The following is a 21,367-nucleotide window of genomic DNA, read 5'->3' as shown; positions in this document are numbered from 1 at the left end:
TTATAATAAAAAGTGAATTTAAACATTTTAAATTACTAATATACAGTTTATAAAATAACTCTTATTTTATAAAACTTTTAATCAATTTAAACATTTTAAATTGTAAAGTCCTTTAATTTTAAACAATTTAGAATTATAAATATGGTGTGCACGTTAGAAGGCACCACAAGAATAAATATATGCATATGCCTTGGACACATCAAATCAATCATCATGAATATTAGATATGTCATGCACGTGACAAAGGAAACCGAGATAGGAAAAACAAATTCACAATTTGTTGTGTTTCACGTGAGATAGGAAAAACAAATTCACAATTTGTTGTGTGAGATAACACTACAGAAAAAACATGATCAATATTTAATATTTAAAATAAATTTTAAACATTTTAAAATACAAATCAATGATGACAATTATTAAAGTTTAACAATTACATTCATAATATTCATTGATCAGTCCATACAACAACATGAATGTAACAATCAAATTGAATGGAGAAAAGGAATTGCTAATTACTGGAAAAGCTTTTACGAAGGAGTACACCAGTAGACTTTGCTGACCAACCAAAGGTAAATATGCATGAGTGAATCCGAAATAGAGAGAAAAGGAAAAAAAATCTCTATAAAATTAAATTAAATATACCTTTGCTGAATGAAGTTAGAATACTTTGAGTTAAGACACCATAATTCTTCCACGCCTACTCTCTCGAACCAACGAACTGACGTGTGGGCATCACCAAAATATTGCTCTTCCTTTTTTCTGTTTCTCGCTTACCAGTACACTGATCATATATTTCTCTATTTATAAATCTCAACCATTGAGAAAAATCAAGAGAAAATATATTATTATGTAGAATATCTCTCCATTTGTTAAGATATTTCATACCAAAATCATATATCCTATATATGACATAAAAACAACTTTTTATTTAAATTTGAGGGAAGTGATTTACGTGAGTAGAGGAGATCATATCTCCTCCATTGCTCAATCTAATATTATGTTATATATATATATATATATATATATATATATATATATATATATATATATATATATATATATATATATATATAGAACTTCTACGCTACACACCATGATTGTGTACCATGATGGGCGCCGCCCCAACCCCACATCATTTTTCCTTTTTTTTTGTTTTTTAAAAATTAAAATTACAGCTAACATTAAATTTAAAAACTCTTCAAAATTACTAAATTAGACATGAGCTTTGTGGGTGCCGCCAGCCCACACCATAAAATTTTTTTTGTTTTTTAAAAATTACAATTACTAAAATCATCAGATTTCAAACTCACGGCAAAGAAGATATATACAAAGCTTACGATTCAGAAATAGTCGGCAATCAAGATACTCTTTCTCTTCCGAAACTCACCTTCCATCCAGTCTCTCAATCTCCGCTGCCTCCCGTTCAAGCTCCGGTTAAACTTTTACCAAAGCATTCTTTGTATCTCGTGGATTTTACAATGGTTTTTTTAGATTAGGGCTTCTAACCTTACATTTACGGTGTCTGCAATTCCATATTTATAGAAGAATGAGGTTCAAGATTTGTGTTGCAATTACAGAAGAACATAGCTTATAAATTTGTGTTTTAATTACACAAAAACAAAGCTTACGACATTTTATTTGTGCGTAAAAGATGGATACGTTATTTTCAATTACTTTTCCCCAAATCTTTCTTGTTGTTAGTTCACCTATTCATATTTGTGTTCATTTTCTAGAATAGTGTGTTGAATTTGTGTTCATTTTCAAGATGTCCTCATCTCATTTTACGATTGTGATAACAACTTTAATATTAAAAAATTTTGGTTAACATTGAACTAATTATTGCTCATATTTTGATAACTATTTAGTTCTCAGTTGGAAAAATGTGTATGAAATGAGATTAAGTCAAATTTTGACAATAAAATTTCTTTTGTATTAAAATATATTAAAAAAATAAAATATTTTAATTTCCTTTAATTTATTTAGACAAACTATCGATACTATAGGATTTATAATTATCATCACTAATTATGATAGTATTTTCTATTAAGTCAAAGAAATTTGTTGTATAAAATCATCATATTTTTCTAAATTGTGTGTTTGTCATTTTTTCTCTAAGCAATGGAAGAAAATAGTGGTGATTATCAGCTATTCATTCCCCAAGTTGCAGACGATCGAAAACCGAAAATCGGGATGAAATTCGCATCACTGGATGATGCATTTTCATACTATAACCAATATGCACGAGAAGCCGGGTTTAGCGCGAGAATGAGCAATAGTAAGAAACAAAAGATGACAAATGAAGTTGTCTGGAAAAAATTTGTATGCTTTAAAGAAGGCCATACAGATGAACTCCGCCGGATGAAACATGTAAAAGACGATCAACCGAAACAGGAAAGAGCTCGTGGTAAAGTTAGAACTGGATGTAAGTCAAAGATTACATTTGTCAAGGAACAAACTGGTCCTAATTGGGTTGTCAGTACCTTCATAGAAGTCCATAATCATCCACTTTCGACTCCTTCAAAGGTGCATTTGCTACGCTCACATAGAAATGTCTCAGTATCAAAGAAAGCATTGATTCAACAATTTTCAGAAGCCAATGTACCGATTTGTCAACAATTCGATTATTGGAAATAGAGTATGGAGGGCCTGAGCATGTAGGTTGCACAGAGAAAGATATTAGAAAATGTGAGAAAATCGTAAGAGAAGAACAAAAAAGGTATTGATGCTGAAACACTAATTGAGTTCTTTGCATCTGAGAAAGACAAGTGTTCAGCTTTTTTCTTTGATTATGAGACTGATTCGGATAATAGATTTACTAGGTGTTTTTGGGCAGATCTTGTATCAAGGATGACAAACAGTATATTTGGTGATGTAGTGGTGTTTGATACGACGTATAACACTAACAAATATGGTATGATTTTCACACAATTTGTAGGAGTTAACAATCATCATCAGACAATCGTTTTTGTTTGCGGATTTCTAAGTGACGAGAAGACTGAGTCTTTTGTTTGGTTATTTAACAAGTTCATAGAAGCCATGCCTAAAGGTGCACCAGACATGATCATTAGTGATCAGGATCCTGCTATGACAAAGGCCATTGCACAAGTTTTCCCACAAGTAGTGCATCGATATTGTTTGTGGCATATACTGAACAAATTTTCAGATAAATTAAATCAATTACGACAGAAGTGGGTGCCAGCATAATTTAACAATGTATTTTGTGCTGGAATCTCAAGTAGTCAGAGATCTGAAAGTTCACATGTATTTTTCAAGAAGTACGTCTCTAATAAGAACTCATTGATGGATTTTACCACTCGTTTCAATAGGGCACTCCGACATCAAAGGCACAATGAGTTAGTTGCTGACCATATTGATTTGAATGAGTGTCTCAAAATTAAGTCAAAGAGGCCAATGGAAACTCAAATGGTCAAGGTGTACACGAAAATAAAATGGTTAGAGTTTCAAAGTGAAATGAATGAGAGTGATGGTTATTTTCTGCAACAAACGTCTGAAGGAGTTGAATTAGCGGTTTACAATGTGATGAATTTTCAAAGTTGTTCTTCCTCCAAACCAAGGGTGCTCACTCATAATAAACTGATGGACTCCATATCATGTAGTTGTATGAAATTTGAGTTCGATGGCATTCTATGCAGACATATGTTAGCTTTTTTTCGTATTAGCCAAGTGTATCAATTGCCTGATAAGTATATACTGAAACGATGGACACGAGTTGCAAAGGTTGATGCCATATATTTCATGACTGAGCAAAATAGCATCGATGATCCAGAAAAGAGTTTGATGTCAAGACACTCGAGGTTATCTTATAAAGCTTCCGTAGCAATTGATGATGCGTCGTTGACTGATGAGGGGACAAACTTCTTGGATAAACAATTAGATTATATTTTAAGCAAAATTAAAGAGATAAACACTAGTAAAACGTTCAACAGTGAAAGTCAAAAGAAGAGAACCATGGATGTGGTCCTTGGTATTATTGATCCTTCTGAAATAAGAGCAAAGGGGTGTGGGAAGAGATTGAAATCATCAAAGGAGAAGTCAATCTCAAAGGCCAGACTATGTCGTGGATGTGGGAGTCGAGGTGTGTCTCATGACCAGCGCAATTGTCCCATTTCGCATAACGGGTATGTGTTGATTAATATTGTGTGTATTTTATAAATTTTTTACAATAAAATAATTTCATTTATTTTGTAAATATGACGATGTGTCGTTTACTAGATCAACTATACATGATCATGATAACAACGATGACAACATAAATGAAGAAGAGTTTGCATCAATGACTGGTACTTTAAATGTCTAATTTTTTTAAACAATAGTGTTATGAGAGATTGATGTTAAGAATTGTATTTATTATTGCAGGTTCTAACAACATGCGAACAACTGGAACACAGTTGGATTAATGAATTAAGTTCATTTATGCAACGTCATTTTTTTTGTTTTTCATTTAGTAATCTTTTGGTGCATCGTGTTATTCTTTTTTTCATTTATTTCCACCTATGAGATTGTTAAGTTCTTTATTTTTTGGTATATATTTATTTGATTTTCAGAATTTTTTTCTATTAGTTTTGTTGTTTTTTATAGCTTCAATCATAAAGAACTTGTGTGATAGATGCAAAGCTCATGTTAATTTGGTATTTTTTTAGTTTTTTGAAATATGATAATTTTAGTAATTGTAATTTTTAAAAAACAAAAAAAAAAATTATGGTGTGGGCTGGCGGCGGCACCCACAAAGCTCATGTCTAATTTGGCAATTTTGTAGAGTTTTTAATTTTAATGCTAGCAGTAATTTTAATTTTTAAAAAACAAAAAAAAAATGAAAAATGATGTGAGGTTGGGGCGACGCCCATCATTGTACACACTCATGGTGTGTAGGGTAGCAGTTCTATATATATATTATATATATATTCCATATCTTTATATATATATATATATATATTTGTATATATCACAAAGATCATTATGAATAGTGGGGAAGATCTTATCTCCATTATAATTCAAAAATTAGTTTCTCAAATATTTATCTAATAAATATTTCAAAGAGAAAATAATTGATATTAGTAATTCAAAATAAAATATATGGAATGTATATCCTTTTGTGATCTCTATCATAAAATATTGTTTGACAATTAATTCAAAATTAATTGATTGAGATGAGATAAATGTATCGCTAAAAAAAACATTTTTCTTTACGATTTTCCAAACAAATTGAAATTGAGCAAAGACTTAAAATTCAAAAATTTTAAGTTAATAAATAAGTGTTCGAAGTAAATCGGAGATGGCATGGGGAACTATGGACCTATAATTTCAAGCTCCAATAAAATTGATAATAAATTAAACTTTTAATTTACATAAATTAATTTTATTAATTCCAAAGTTATTCCACTATAAACTTGGATTTGCACTATTGAAAAAATAGATATAAAATTACTCAACAAGAATGAATAATCCATTGATATAGTCACTAAATGTGAAGCAATCCTCCATAAATAGTCCATAATTAAAATTTGGTAATTTTCGCTTAACCTATTTAATTATATCTTTTTCCTTAAGTCCCATTGATTCTATAATGAATAATATGTTTATGATCTAATCATAAATTGAGCGCTCTTATTATTCAAGTCCCGAATCAACCCTTAAGATAACCATTTATCTATCTTCTTTTACGAAGGAATGGATTTCGTCTTGTATATTAATATTCTCAGCTATTTATTTTATTGTATTTCTAATGTACCAAGAATTTTGACACTATATAATTTGTGTCATTACTCGATATGTCAAAAAATACAATATCTTAAATAGGAGTTCTGGGGACCCGGGCTCTAACTCAATTCTGTCTGGGATTAAATGGATCTGTGAGAAAATGTGGGTCAAATTTTTCGCTTTTCAACATTAATTCTAATGTATATAAATAAGCATAAGGTCTTTACTTATTTTACAAACATACAAACATGTCTTGTTCTAATACATCAATCCAACTAGTGTTTAATACAAAATACAAAAATACAAGTAGTCCAAGTCTAATAAAAGCCACTAGTTATCTTCTGCGCCCGTAGTCACCACACTATCTCGAACTCATCTCTGTCGTGACCCAGATCCTGCCCCACCTGTTGTTATGCACACATACAAACATAACAACAGCCGGAAACTCCGGTGAGAACAAATCCCAGTATAAAACATGTATACATGCATATGCATAATAAAATCATAAAACACCATATCATGCATGTAACATAAAACATGGGTTCCATAGTCTATGAAACCAATCTATAAAAACATGCAGTCTAATTCAAATCATGTCTAGACTCAGTTCGACTCTACTCTAGGGATCCCGGGGTGAATAAGACGTCACTATCTGTTACCTACCCTCCCAATCGGGGTAACTGTACGTCTTACTCCTAGACTTCGGTCGTGTCTGTATCGAATGTCTACAATCGGAGGAAGTCTGCTCCTATGCGTCGATACACCGAACGTCTAGTTTTGACAAATCTGTCAATGACTCTCCTATCTCAATGCTTGAATATAAATCTATAGACAAATCATGATTAAATCAAGAGATTTGAATATAAATATATAAACAAATCCAAATCATATCAAAGAGATAAACAATAAATCTAGTATGTGATTTTGTTGGGAAACTCCAATCAAGTCTGATTCGAGCCGTATCTTCCCCAAAGTCACATGAATTATACCTTTCGTCGTACAATCTCTGTCGATGTCGAAGTCTCGCTATCAGAGTTGCCAATACAAATCTGAAATGGCAATGTAGAGGAGTACCATGTCACAATACCACTCAAATCAAGTCTTATACAATTCATATTCAATCTCGGTATACATCAATGGCATAACGGCGTAATTCCTTAATACCGGTCAATCCAACTCTCACATATATTCACATCAATTCTCAACAATGCATAATCACCATCATAAGCACATGATAGTACTCAAATGCTGCATATTTAACTCTAAATATGCTGGAAATATCGTAACTATTGCATTTGAGATCCAATAATCGATCCATTTACGGTTCTACAATCACTACAATCATATGAGTACATAATCTCTATCATATCAAGTTTCCCCCAACATCTACAATTCAGAACATGATGAAATTGAATGAAACTTACATCCTCTTGTAGCCTATGATGCAAGGAACAAGAATCTCAACTTAGATTAAACTTTGGATGAGTAATTCTTACAAAATCAAATGATAAAGTTGAGAGGAAATCTTGGAATCCCTTTTGTTCTCTCGTTCTCAGCTGCTGGAAATGATCCAAATGAAGACTCAGCACAATTCTATATATATACCATGACATGTGTCAATTGAGGAGCAAAGGTGGATTTCTCCCATGCAGCACCGCGGGTGCGCTGTGCTCTCGACACCAATTTCATTTTCTGAAATTCGACGACCGCGGGTGCAGTCCCTCCTTGACCGCGGGTGCGGTCTTGCTTCGAATAAAATTTTATACCCTACTGGATATCGACCGCGGGTGCGGTCATCACACTGTAAAAATGCCCAAGTTTCTGCCCATGCACCGCGGGTGCGGTGGCTCTTGGACCGCGGGTGCGGTGTGGTTTCGGCCTCACCTTCACAAATTCCTATTTAATGACCGCGGGTGCGCTCCTACTCTAGGCGTGGGTGCGGTCTATCTTGTACTCAAAACTCTAATTTCTTATGCCTTTTCTCCCCTCCTTCCATGTCATGCATTCTCATATCTTTGAGTATCATATTAATGAAGACTAATGAATCTCGAGACTTACATTTCTCCCCCTCTAAGAAATGATTTCGTCCTTGAAATCGCAGGCAATCTATCAGATTATACATGAAAAGTAATGTAATCAAGACTGAAGGATTACTTACATCATGTATATAACTCGGGATGTTTCTGTCTCATATCTGCTTCTGTCTCCCAAGTTGGTTCCTCGATGCCATGTCGACTCCATTGGACTTTCACTAGCGGAATAGTCTTCGCCCTGAGCTTCTTTTCTTTCCGATCAAGAATTTGTATCGGTTGCTCAACATAGCTCAAGGTCTGATCAAGCTCCGCTTCGTCAGGGTGAATGACATGGGAAATATCCGGCATATATCTACGCAACATTGATTCATGAAAAACGTCATGTATCCCGGATAAAGAAGGAGGAAGAGCAAGTCGATATGCTCGATCGCCAATCTTCTCAAGAATCTCGTAAGGACCGATGTATCTAGGAGACAACTTTCCACGCTTGCCAAATCTGACAACGACTCTGAAAGGGGAAATCTTCAGAAATACTCTGTCTCCTTGCTCAAATACCAACGGTCTACGTCTGATATTGGCGTATTTCGCTTGCCTATCCTGTGCCGTCTTCATTCTTTTCTGAATTATTTTTACCTTCTCAGTCATTTCACGGATCATATCAGGCCCAAGTTCTGGTACCTTAGATATATCGTCCCAGTACAACGGAGATCTGCACTTCTTACCATATAAAGCTTCAAACGGTGCCATCTCGATACTCGTCTGATAGCTATTATTGTAAGAGAATTCGCAAAGAGGTAGGGAATCTTGCCAACTAGTGCCAAAATCTAACACTACGGCTCTCAACATATCCTCTAATGTCTGGATAGTCCGCTCTGACTGTCCGTCTGTCTGAGGATGATAAGCAGTACTCAAGTGTAAAGTCGTACCTAGAGCCTGCTGCAAACTGTGCCAAAAGTGCGATGTGAATCGTGGATCACGATCTGATACGATAGACTTCGGCACACCATGCAATCTGACAACCTCTCTGACATACAAATCTGCCATCTGATCGTGTCGGTATGTCATTCTGTATGGAATAAAAATGCTGATTTGGTCAGTCGAACAATGATGACCCAAATCGCATCACAGCCCCGAGATGATCGAGGTAACTTCGTCACGAAATCCATGGAAATGTGATCCCATTTCCATTTTGGGATAGAAAAACTCTGAAGTAAACCTCCGGGTTTCTTTCTCTCAGCCTTCACCTGTTGGCAGTTTAAGCACTTAGACACAAATTCTGCGATATCTGTCTTCATCTGTTTCCACCAGAATTGTGTCTTTAGGTCGTTGAACATTTTACGGCCTCCAGGATGAATGCTAAACCTGACTACAGTGCGCTTCTGACAATATCTGTTGTTTCAAATCTGAAACATCTGGCACTACAAGATGGTTATTCACGTATAGCACATGATAACGTACTTGATACTCTGACAAATGTCCTGATCGGACCATCTCAATCGATTTCTGAACACTCGGATCAGTTCTTTGGGCTTCTTTGATTCGTATAATCAAATCTGGCTCAACTTGAATCGAAGTAAGTAGCAATGGTCTACTGCCTGTATCAAATGCTAATCCAGACAAACAGCAATCTTCGACTAAATTCGAAACCCCTATCGTCGACAAAGATAAAGCACAAACCTTTCGACTCAAGGCGTCTGCTGCTGCATTTGACTTCCCTGGATAGTATTTGATTTTGCAATCAAAATCTTTCAGTAGATCAAGCCATCTACGCTGCCTCATGTTCAACTCTGATTGAGAAAACAGATAGTTCAGGCTTTTATGACCGGAGTAGATCTCAAATTTTTCGCCATAAAGATAATGACGCCAAATCTTTAATGCAAATACGATAGCCGCCAATTCAAGATCATGAATTGGGTATCGAGTCTCGTGAGTCTTCAGCTGTCTAGAGGCATAAGCAATCACATGACCTCGCTGCATAAGAACACATCCTATTCCTCTGTGGGATGCATCACAATATACAACGAAATCACCCGTACCTGAAGTAATCATCAAGACAGGTGCACTGGTCAGTCTCTTCTTCTATTCTAAAAAGCTAGACTCACAATCTTCAGACCACAAAAATGGCATATTCTTCTGTGTCAACTGGGTAATCGGCTTCGCAATTCTGGAGAAATCTTTGATGAATCGTCGATAATATCCTGCCAGACCCATGAGACTGTGTATCTCAGGCACCGAAGTCGGTCTAGGCCAACCGATCACAGCCTCAACTTTACTCGGATCAACAGAAATACCATCTCCAGATATGATATGACCCAAGAAGACAACCTGTCTCAGCCAAAACTCACATTTTGACAGCTTAGCATATAATCTTTCATTTCTCAGTGTTTGCAACACAATTCTTAAATGATTGGCATGCTCATTCAGATTCTTAGAGTTCACCAAAAAAACAATCACAAATTCATCCAAGTACCTTTGAAAGATGCGGTTCATCAAACTCATAAACACCGCTGGATCATTCGTTAAACCAAAAGGCATGACAACAAACTCGTAATGTCCATACCTGGTCCAGAATGCTGTCTTCTCTATATCAACATCTCGAACTCTGAGTTGGTGATATCCCGATCGCAAATCAATCTTGGAATAGATGGAGGATTCCTGCAACTGATTAAATAAGTCGTCGAATTCTAGGCAAAGGATATTTGTTCTTTATCGTTGCCTTGTTCAGTTGCCTGTAATCTATACACAATCTCATAGAACCGTCTTTCTTTCATACAAATAGCACTGGAGCGCCCCAAGGAGATACACTAGGTCTGATATATCCCTTGGCTCGAAGATCTTCTAAATGTGCTTTAAGTTCTATCGGCGCCATCCTATACGGAGCTCTCGAAATAGGAACGGTGCCTGGAACGAGATCAATGCTAAAATCTACCTCTCGAGCTGGAGGTAATCCTGGAATCTCGTCAGGAAATACATCTGCAAACTCCCGTACTACTGGCAAATCAGCCAATGTCGGGCTCAATTTCTGTAGATCTACAGAATAAATAAGGAACCCTTCTGCTCCTTTCTGCAACAATCTATTCACAGTCAAAGCTGATACCAAGGGAATCCGAGATCTGGAACCCTTACCATAGAATTTCCATTCTTCTGTCATTTCAGGTCTGAATCTGACAATCTTGTGGAAACAATCTACGATAGCTCTGTACTTAGTCAACATGTCAATCCCGACAATACAATCAAAATCAGATAGACCAAGTACAACACAATCTAAATCAATCTCATGTCCCTCAAACTGTAGTATGCAATGTCTAACTGAAGTCACGGATATTAGACCACTTCCCAACGGAGAAGAAATAGATACTACAGTAGACATTGACTCGACAGGCAAGGAATGCAACAATGCAAAACGTTCTGATATAAATGTATGTGATGTGCCTGTATCTATCAACACATATGCAGGATAACCGCAAAGAAAACAGTTACCTGTAATCACATCGTCTGGCGCATCCTGTGCCTGTTCCTCTGTCAATGCAAACACCTGAGCCTGTTGTCTGGGAGGTTGGCTCACTGTCTGACCACTTCTGGCTCTAGGCTGGGACTGTGTAGGCGTGGGCTGAAAGGAATGGACAGACGAAGCTTGCCTCTCGGGCTGAGCTACTGAAGCTGATGACCCTGCACTCTGAAATCTCTGGGCACCTTTTTGGGGACAAACTTTGGTGAAGTGTCCCGGCTGTCTGCAATAGTTACATCTGTCCATCACTCCCTGACACTTCTCAGTGGCATGCCTGCCTCCACACGAACTGCAATAAACACCACTATACTCTGAACTCTGACCCTGACCTCTCTGTTGGGATCCACTGGAGCTCGACGAACTGCTCCCTGCTCTCTTGAACTGCTTACCCTTAGCTTTCAGAAAATCCTTCTTGCCACTACTACTGCTTCCACTATCAAATCGAGAAGGAGGTATTGGAAACTGTGCGGCAGGCGGTGGCGGTCTCTGACCTTGAACACTATAGGAAGCTCCTCGCTTCCTAATCAAGCCAGCCTCTGCTCCCTTTGCTCGGTTCAACGCCACAGAAAAAGTGTTGGGTCGCCCCGTGTTCACTAAGGTGAAGATATCCGGATTCAAACCGTTTATGAATTGATCGGCGATCGCCTCGTCATTCCCTGCTACATGTGGTGCAAATCGAAGCAAGGAAGAAAATTTGGCAAACTCCTCTATGTTCCATTGCCCCTGTCTCAAATTGGCGAATTCTGCCCCTTTGTCTTTTCGGTATGACACTGGAAAGAAACGTTGATAAAATTCATCTTTAAAAACTTTCCAAGTAATATCAATACCTCGATGTTCTAGGGCTCGTTTCACCATTAGCCACCAGCTCTTAGCCACTTCTTGCAATTGATGTCCAATCAGCTTCACTCGACGTTCATCTGAATAGGCAAGTGATTCAAATAACATATCTATATCATCCAACCAGCTTTCGCAATCCGCTGCATTCTCAGTGCCTTTCAAAGTTGGGGGTCGGAACGACTGAAACCGCTTTAACAGAGTCTCCATCGGGGTAGCGGTTACGTCCATCTGAGTACCTGACGTACTCCCCTGTTCTGGCACTCGTCCTGCAGCTGGTTGTGGTATCCTTCTAGGTGACATATCTGGTTATCAAACAGGTCAGTACACAGTCTATATAAGCTGTCTCAGCCCTCCTCTGATCTAGAATTGGTTCTGATTTAGGCTTGACAATTACATGCTGTAAATCAATTCAGATACAACACAACATACAATAAGGAAAGCAATAAATCATGCTAGCACATCAAAAGCAAGGAAGATGACTCGATCTACCCCGCTCATTCTATTCTATCTCAGTCTATAGAACCTGGCTCTGATACCACCTGTTGTGGGGACCCGGGCTCTAACTCAATTTTGTCTGGGATTAAATGGATCTGTGAGAAAATGTGGGTCAAATTTTTCGCTTTTCAACATTAATTCTAATGTATATAAATAAGCATAAGGTCTTTACTTATTTTACAAACATACAAACATGTCTTGTTCTAATACATCAATCCAACTAGTGTTTAATACAAAATACCAAAATACAAGTAGTCCAAGTCTAATAAAAGACACTAGTTATCTTCTGCGCCCGTAGTCACCACACTATCTCCAACTCATCTCTGTCTTGACCCAGATCCTGCCCCACCTGTTGTTATGCACACATACAGACATAACAAAAGCCGGAAACTCCGGTGAGAACAAATCCCAGTATAAAACATATATACATGCATATGCATAATAAAATCATAAAACACCATATCATGCATGTAACATAAATCATGGGTTCCATAGTCTATGAAACCAATCTATAAAAACATGCAGTCTAATTCAAATCATGTCTAGACTCAGTTCGACTCTACTATTGGGATCCCGGGGTGAATAAGACGTCACTATCTGTTACCTACCCTCCCAATCGGGGTAACTGTACGTCTTACTCCTAGACTTCGGTCGTGTCTATATCGAATGTCTACAATCGGAGGAAGTCTGCTCCTATGCGTCGATACACCGAACGTCTAGTTTTGACAAATCTGTCAATGACTCTCCTATCTCAATGCTTGAATATAAATCTATAGACAAAGCATGATTAAATCAAGAGATTTGAATATAAATCTATAAACAAATCCAAATCATATCAAAGAGATAAACAATAAATCTAGTATGTGATTTTGTTGGGAAACTCCAATCAAGTCTGATTCGAGTCGTATCTTCCCCAAAGTCACATGAATTATACCTTTCGTCGTACAATCTCTGTCAATGTCGAAGTCTCGCTATCAGAGTTGCCAATACAAATCTGAAATGGCAATGTAGAGGAGTACCATGTCACAATACCACTCAAATCAAGTCTTATACAATTCATATTCAATCTCGGTATACATCAACGGCATAACGGTGTAATTCCTTAATACCGGTCAATCCAACTCTCACATATATTCACATAATTCACAACAATGCATAATCACCATCATAAGCACATGATAGTACTCAAATGCTGCATATTTAACTCTAAATATGCTGGAAAAATTGTAACTATTGCATTTGAGATCCAATAATCGATTCATTTACGGTTCTACAATCACGACAATCATATGAGTACATAATCTCTATCATATCAAGTTTCCCCCAACATCTACAATTCAGAACATGCTGAAATTGAATGAAACTTACATCCTCTTGTAGCCTATGATGCAAGGAACAAGAATCTCAACTTAGATTAAACTTTGGATGAGTAATTCTTACAAAATCAAATGATAAAGTTGAGAGGAAATCTTGGAAACCCTTTTGTTCTCTCGTTCTCAGCTGCTGGAAATGATCCAAATGAAGACTCAGCACAATTCTATATATATACCATGCCATGTGTCAATTGAAGAGCAAAGGTGGATTTCTCGCATGCAGCACCGCGGGTGCGGTAGGTTCAGGAGCGCGGGTGCGCTGTGCTCTCGGCACCAATTTCATTTTCTGAAATTCGACGACCGCGGGTGCGGTCTTGCTTCGAATAAAATTTCCTACCCTACTGGATATTGACCGCGGGTGCGGTCTTGGTTCCACCGCGGGTGCGGTCACCACACTGTAAAAATGACCAAGTTTCTGCCCATGAACCGCGGGTGCGGTGGCTCTTGGACCGCGGGTGCGGTGTGGTTTCGGCCTCACATTCACAAATTCCTATTTAATGACCGCGGGTGCGCTCCTACTCTAGGCGCGGGTGCGGTCTATCTTGTACTCAAAACTCTAATTTCTTATGTCTTTTCTCCCCTCCTTCCATGTCATGCATTCTCATATCTTTGAGTATCATATTAATGAAGACTAATGAATCTCGAGCCTTACAGGAGTTTATTAATTACTCAGAAATAAGATCGACTCATATATGACCATCATTGATTAATACTGAAATCTCAAAGAGATACGGAAATTTAAAGAGACTAAAAATTAATCATGCTCCAATCCTATATAATCAAATTTTATAATGCGTTTTCATAATAATCTCATTAATAATAGTCTGGATAAGATCATTCTAAAATGAACCACGCTAAAAATTTTAAATTAAAGATCCCAACTTTAATTTCTAATTGCGGAAAAATTTAGATCATTATATTTTAAATATTATCCTCATGTATATAACACTTATATACAAATATTTAAAATCACATAATAATAATCTTGGGATTCCAAATATTTATAAAGCATCAAATAACATGCATGCAAAAATAATATTGAAATATTTCTCACATTAATTAAATCATTTGTTTTTGGACACAAATCCCAACAATTGAGATGTTGTTCGAGTCCTTGGATTACACTGATGAGCGGAGAGTGAAACTGATAGGGCACCAGTTGCATGATGTGGCAAAGAACTGGTGGATTACAACCAAGCGGGCATTGGAGCATCGAGGTATAGTTATTATATGGAATGTGTTTAGAACTGACTTTTATCTGAGGTTCTTTCCAGTGTCGTAAAGGAAGGATAAGGGAGCAGAATTTGCAAACTTGAGACAGGGTCAGCTAAACATCGAGGAATATGTGGCCAAGTTCTCTACACTGCTACGATTTGCTTCACATGTGCCGAAAATGACGAAGCCGTTGCTGATCAGTTCATTAATGGCCTGAATACGGAAATCTTTACCTTGGTGAATACCGGGAGACCGAATAATTTTACTGATGCTTTGAACAGAGCTAAGGGAGCCGTAGCCGGTCTGATGAGACAGAGATGAGCTTCGTTTGTGTCTCCAGCACCGAGACCACATCAACCACCTCCCCGATTTGAGAGTGGCAGCAGTAGTGGTGGGAAGAAAGAATTCTTGAAAGCTAGAGGGAAGCAATTTAAAAGATCTGGAAGCAGTTCATCCAGTTCTAGTGGCTCGAGACAGACCGGTCAGGGCCAGAGTTATACATGACCTTACTGCAGCACCTGTGGAGGGAAAATTCCACAGAGTGCCGAGGAGTGTTTGGCACTTGCCGTGTTTGTAGACAGCAGGGAAATTTTGCTCGAGTTTGTCCCCAGAGAGATACTCAGAGGTCACAGGGTGCCGAGTCATCCGGATCAGTAGCTTAGACTGGTAGACGACCATCTGCAGTTCACTCTTTCCAGCCAGCACCATCTCAGTCACATCCGAGGCCAGGAGGGAGCCAGACAGTTAGCCAATCTCCTTGACAGCAGGCCAGAGTATTTGCTTTGACAGAGGAGCAGGCTCAGGAGGCACCTGACTATGATGTTGCAGGTAACTATTTTATTTCTGGTTATCCTGCATATGTATTGATAGATACTGGTGCATCACATACATTTATAATTGAGCGATTTGCATTGAGTCGTGCATTTCCTATTGAGTCATTATCTGCGGTAGTGTCTGTCTCTTCTCCGTTGGGTACATGTTTGATATCAGTGAAATCTGTTAAATCTGGTATACTGTAGTATAATGGACATGAGATCGAGTTAGATTATATTGTACTTGGGTTATCTGATTTTGACTGTATTATCGGTATCGATATGTTGACCAAGTACAGAGCTACTGTTGATTGCTTCCACAAGTTTGTGAGATTCAGACCTGAAATGGCTGATGAGTGAGTTTTACGGTAAGGGTTCTCGAGCCAGAATTCCATTGATATCTGCTATGAATATGACTCTATTATTGCAGAAAGGAGCGGATGGATTCCTTGTCTATTCTGTTGATTTACTGAAATCGAGTCCATCATTGGCGGATTTTCCAGTGGTGTGTGAGTTTGCTGATGTCTTCCCAGATGAGATTCCGGGATTGCCTCCGATTCGAGAGATAGACTTCAGCATTGAGTTGATGCCCGGCACGGTTCCGATTTCGAGGGCTCCGTATAGAATGGCACCGACTGAGTTGAAAGAGTTGAAAGAACAGCTGGAGGATTTATTGGCCAAGGGATATATCAGACCAAGTGTGTCTCCTTGGGTTGCTCCAGTACTGTTTGTGAGAAAGAAAGACGGTTTGATGAGACTCTGTATCGACTACCGGCAACTGAACAAGGCTACGGTAAAGAATAAATACCCTTTGCATCGTATTGATGATTTGTTTGATTAGTTGCAGTGTTCTTCAGTATATTCCAAGATCGATCTGAGATCTGGATATCATCAGCTGAGAGTCAGAGATTCTGATATCTCGAAGACAACATTCAGAACCAGGTATGGACATCATGAGTTTATTGTCATGCCGTTTGGGTTGACAAATGCTCCAGCTGCGTTTATGGGTCTGATGAACCGCATATTCCAGAGGTATCTCGATAATTTCGTGATTTATATTCATTGATGATATTCTGATTTATTCCAAGAATATGATTGAGCATGCTGAGCATTTAAGAACTGTATTGAAAATTCTGAGGACTGAGAAACTGTATGCTAAACTGTCGAAATACGAGTTTTGGTTGAGACAGGTTGTATTTCTGGGTCATATTATATCCGAAGACGAAATATCAGTTGATCACAGTGACGTTGAGGCAGTGATTTCTTGGCTGAGACCGACATCAGTGCCAGAGATTCGCAGTTTTATGGGTTTGGCAGGATATTATCGTCCATTCATTAAAGATTTCTCGAGCATTGCTAAACCTATTTCTCAGTTGACTCAGAAGAATGCTCCGTTTATTTGGTCAAAATTTTGTGAGTCCAGTTTTCTGGAGTTGAAGAAGAGATTGACCAGTGCTACGATACTGACAATCCCCTCAGGTACTGGTGACTTTGTTGTTTATTGTGATGCTTCTCACCGAGGATTGGGTTGTGTTTTGATGCAGCGAGGACATGTTATCGCTTATGCCTCAAGACAGCTGAAGCCACATGAAACCCGTTACCCAATTCATGATTTTGAATTGACAGCCATCGTCTTTGCATTAAAGATATGCCGACATTATTTGTACGGTGAGAAATTTGTAATCTATTATGATCATAAAAGCTTGAAATATTTATTTTCACAGTCTGAATTGAATATGAGAAAAAGAAGATGGCTTGATTTACTGAAGGATTTTGATTGTGAAATCAAGTATCATCCTGGAAAATCCAATGCAGCAGCTGATGCACTGAGTAGGAATGTATGTTCCTTATCCCTATCGACGATCGGTGTTTCGAATTTGATTGAAGATTGCTGTTTTTCTAGATTAGCTTTTGAAATAGATCGTCAGCCTTTGAAATTATGTACTATTTGAGCTGAACCAGAACTGATATTGAGAATCAAAGAGGCACAGAAAGTTGATCAGAATGTGCAGAATTCGATTGTCACTACAACAAAAACGCCAAACGAAAACGGATAAAATCCGTTGTCGTAGGCCATTTAAAACTGTTGTAATTGAGGGTGTTGTTGAAAGTGTCTTCAACGACAACGGTTTTAAACCGTTGTCTTTTCTACCAACGACAACGGTTTTGCAACGGTGTTAAACCTTTGTAATTTCTACCAATGACAACGGTTTTGCACGGGTTTTAAACCGTTGTCTTTTATACCAACGAAAACGGTTTTGCAACGGATTTAAACCGTTGTATTATCTACCAACGACAACAGTTTCGCAAGAGTTTTAAACCGTTGTTATCTAGCACTATTGACAATAGTTTTGCAACGGTTTTAATCTGTTGTCATAATATATGAACGACCACAGTTTCGCCACTTTTGAGACCGTTTTTTTTGTAACAACGACCACAGTTTTGCAACGCCTAAAAACCGTAGTGTTTTGTTGAATTTAAAGCAATTTAAAACCGTTGTCTTTATAATTTCTTCAATAGAATTAAAAATTGTTGTCGTTAATAATTTTTTTCATTAGGTAAAAAATTTGTATTAAATTTCTTTTAAATTACAATATATATAATAATAATTAAACCAAAAATAACAATCGAAAACAAAATATTTACCACGTTAACTCCGTGACTATGTTATGTTCAAAATCCATCATCCAAAATATGCCAAACGATAAACAAAAATTTTACAAATTTGACTTTAGTACTGCAATGGACCTTGATACATGTTCGTCATCAACGTGGCAATGTGGCAGAGTCCCACAATATCAATATTTTCCAAACAGAAAATACGGATACATGCAATCTTTTGTCATCATCGGCCTCGATCTTCTCAAACCTCATCAACATTTATGCATCAAAACCTTCCCCTGCCATATAATCCACACATAGAAAGCCCATTAAAAACCCATGTAAGAGATGAGATTGCAAGCAAGACATGCACTGGAAACGCAACTAACACAAATGGTGCATAGAGACGAAAATAAAGTCAAAACTAATATATTCTGAGGAAAATAGAAATTTCGGCATGACCTCCCCATAAATAGGACATCCCAAAAATTTCCATCCAACACAAACAACATTTATATACTCGAAAGAAAGTCATAACATCAATTCACAAAAGAATAACATTTAAGTTCTAAGGAATCTATATATTGAAGTAAATCATATTTTTTAGGACTTGATTGAAAGAAATAAAATTCCTAAAACTCGGAGGCATTTGCTCAGTCTTCAGTTCCATTCTTATGATGAGAAAGTAAGCTGGCAAAAATCAAAACACAAATAATATCACTATTCACAAATCACTTATTCAGTTGGTTCATTGTAACACAAAGCACTACATCAATACTTTGCATACCTATTCGTAAATATAGTCTTGTATGCATTCCGCCCACTCGGATCGCACTTCATCAATCTCTTCCTTGGAATACTCAGTTTTCATGAACTGTGAACAAACACAATGTTAATATTAGTAAAAAACAATCAATAAAGACATTGAAAAATGAGAAATACACATTGATTTGTGAATATTGAGAATATGTCGAATATTACAATTGAAGATATCGAGTTCTTCTCACTGGTAGCATTTTTTTCAATCATTTCTCTCATAAATCTCATAACATGAAAACCACATTGTTTCGAATCTGGTTGTCGTGGACCCTAATTTAAAAAAAAAAATTGTTAGTGATTGATACACAAATTGAAATAAACGTTAATTAATGACAAGTACACCTGAATACCTTTACTACTTCCCATATAGCTTGTTTTTTCCCTTCCCTATCCTTATTTGAATTAAACAATCTTACACTCCTGCATACATCATTAACAGTCAACATATGAGTGTTTTATTCACTAAATTAAATTTGACATAAAAACAAAATATTAACTTACATATCCACCACATATTTCCAGTCATCGTAACGGTTTCGATGACTAAGTGAATCCAACAAATAAACCATCTCCTTGTAAGGATCGATGACAGTGAGAATCCAATGATAACTACGCATAGAACACATAATTAGTGCATACAATTCTATAAAATGTCAAGAAAATAAATTAAATTTGATATTGTAATTTTGACTCACCCAACATTATGTGGCACTAAAAATAGTTGATTTGTTGATGCAACACTTAGTCTTTCAGCCAAAACACTTGCTCTTTCATTCAAGTGTTCGATTTTAGCGTTTCTGTCAAGTTTGGATACATATGGCATGTATGGTATCGTGTGTGGATTGACAAATCTAAACTTTTCAGTCTTGTTGTCTTTTTTCATCTTTTTATACAGATTCCTACAATTTCCAACAGAATAATGTGAATATGATAAATTAATTAAGTTTATACAGCTTAAGTGGTCAACAAACAAAAGAAGAAGACTTACCACATGTACACAACAATACAATTGGCAGATATTGGATCAAAACTATAGAAAGGATTGATGTCTTCAAGGTGAAGAAGTAGTTCGTAACTCTCGTCAAATAAATCATGATAAAAAAACAGTGATAAACTTTGTTCATCGGTTAGAGCACGTTTACAATAACAATACAAAAGATGTAAAGATCTTGGCACACTTGAAGACAAACCAATCTTATTTCTGTGGTCGACAATTTTCTTCTTTTGAAGCTTCTAAACATTGCAAATGTACATATGTTAGTTGCAATATTGAATTATTTATGATACTTTAAATTTAAATATAAATTGACATTTACCTCATCTTGAATTACTACGAAGTGTGCTGGCCAAGCTACATATGTTCCAACAGCATCACCAACAGTATCACATTCGTTTTGAATTGGAAATGGCAAATGTGCTAATTTTTCCACAACATTATCAATGGATATGTGCATGCAAGTAATGGGTGATGGAACACCATGAAATAATTTATCATCTGCATTGACTTGGACAATTGTACAGTAGGCAACAATGTTGGTCCTAGAGTCCAATGCCAATGCAACCGGCTTGCCCTAGAAGACAAATAATCATGTTATAAATTGATACAAATCATAGTCATGTACAATTGCAATAATCAAATACCTGCAGAAACTCAGCATTGCTCAAAGTTTTCATGTCATCATCATGCGAAGTTGCATAGTTCGAGACACTCTTTTTTATTTTATCGTCACTCATGGGATGCAACTTTACAGAGCAACTACCTTTTTCTTCAATGTCAAAGTTGCTTGCACCCTTTTTGAACATTTCTTCAAGTCTCTGTATGCGTGCATCTTGATCTGATATGCGTGCATTTTGTTCTGCGATTCGTGCATCTTGTTCTGAGATTAATATCTTCGCCTCCATCAACTCCTTTGTTTGATTAAGAAATATATGGTCCTCACCAAAAGGACTTTTCCA

General features: G+C 36.9%; 3 protein-coding genes across 4 annotated transcripts; 1 reads left to right on the top strand and 2 right to left on the bottom strand.

Annotated features, from left to right (window-relative positions):
* The first annotated feature begins 1,239 nt into the window (after window positions 1-1,239).
* On the top strand, window positions 1,240-4,895 carry LOC140833076 (protein FAR1-RELATED SEQUENCE 5-like). 2 transcript variants are annotated; one of them, XM_073197492.1, is made up of 4 exons: window positions 1,240-2,401; window positions 3,665-4,139; window positions 4,234-4,301; window positions 4,378-4,895. In XM_073197492.1, exons 1-4 carry the CDS (start codon window positions 2,119-2,121, stop codon window positions 4,416-4,418), a joined length of 867 nt encoding a protein of 288 aa, XP_073053593.1. In that variant the 5' UTR covers window positions 1,240-2,118; the 3' UTR covers window positions 4,419-4,895. The 2 variants fall into 2 exon arrangements, with proteins under 2 accessions (XP_073053593.1, XP_073053592.1); XM_073197491.1 differs by lacking the exon at window positions 1,240-2,401 and having other exon boundaries at window positions 3,179-4,139.
* A 14,461-nt stretch (window positions 4,896-19,356) lies between these two features.
* On the bottom strand, window positions 19,357-20,470 carry LOC140831785 (uncharacterized). Its single transcript, XM_073195532.1, has 5 exons — window positions 20,107-20,470; window positions 19,913-20,020; window positions 19,762-19,831; window positions 19,574-19,681; window positions 19,357-19,466 (listed from the first exon to the last, which is right to left on the bottom strand). Exons 1-5 carry the CDS (start codon window positions 20,292-20,294, stop codon window positions 19,380-19,382), a joined length of 561 nt encoding a protein of 186 aa, XP_073051633.1. The 5' UTR covers window positions 20,295-20,470; the 3' UTR covers window positions 19,357-19,379.
* On the bottom strand, window positions 20,396-21,367 carry LOC140831422 (uncharacterized). Its single transcript, XM_073195176.1, has 3 exons — window positions 21,053-21,367; window positions 20,728-20,982; window positions 20,396-20,644 (listed from the first exon to the last, which is right to left on the bottom strand). Exons 1-3 carry the CDS (start codon window positions 21,311-21,313, stop codon window positions 20,396-20,398), a joined length of 765 nt encoding a protein of 254 aa, XP_073051277.1. The 5' UTR covers window positions 21,314-21,367.

The sequence above is a fragment of the Primulina eburnea genome, chromosome 5 (genome assembly GCF_022965805.1).
Source record: "Primulina eburnea isolate SZY01 chromosome 5, ASM2296580v1, whole genome shotgun sequence".
NCBI lineage: Eukaryota > Viridiplantae > Streptophyta > Magnoliopsida > Lamiales > Gesneriaceae > Primulina > Primulina eburnea.
The sequence above is the reverse complement of the archived record's forward strand: the minus strand, read 5'-3'. Positions and strand labels throughout refer to the sequence as shown.

Coding starts and splice junctions, on each gene's coding strand:
- LOC140833076 (XM_073197491.1), top strand. CDS start 3,301: ATGGATTTTACCACTCGTTTCAATAGGGCACTCCGACATCAAAGGCAC. Junction 4,140..4,233: donor TGTCCCATTTCGCATAACGG/GTATGTGTTGAT, acceptor GTCGTTTACTAG/ATCAACTATACATGATCATG. Junction 4,302..4,377: donor AGAGTTTGCATCAATGACTG/GTACTTTAAATG, acceptor TTATTATTGCAG/GTTCTAACAACATGCGAACA.
- LOC140831785 (XM_073195532.1), bottom strand. CDS start 20,294: ATGAAAAAAGACAACAAGACTGAAAAGTTTAGATTTGTCAATCCACAC. Junction 20,021..20,106: donor TTAGTGCCACATAATGTTGG/GTGAGTCAAAAT, acceptor TTCTATGCGTAG/TTATCATTGGATTCTCACTG. Junction 19,682..19,761: donor CTATATGGGAAGTAGTAAAG/GTATTCAGGTGT, acceptor TTTTTAAATTAG/GGTCCACGACAACCAGATTC.
- LOC140831422 (XM_073195176.1), bottom strand. CDS start 21,313: ATGGAGGCGAAGATATTAATCTCAGAACAAGATGCACGAATCGCAGAA. Junction 20,983..21,052: donor GCAATGCTGAGTTTCTGCAG/GTATTTGATTAT, acceptor TTTGTCTTCTAG/GGCAAGCCGGTTGCATTGGC. Junction 20,645..20,727: donor TCGTAGTAATTCAAGATGAG/GTAAATGTCAAT, acceptor TGCAATGTTTAG/AAGCTTCAAAAGAAGAAAAT.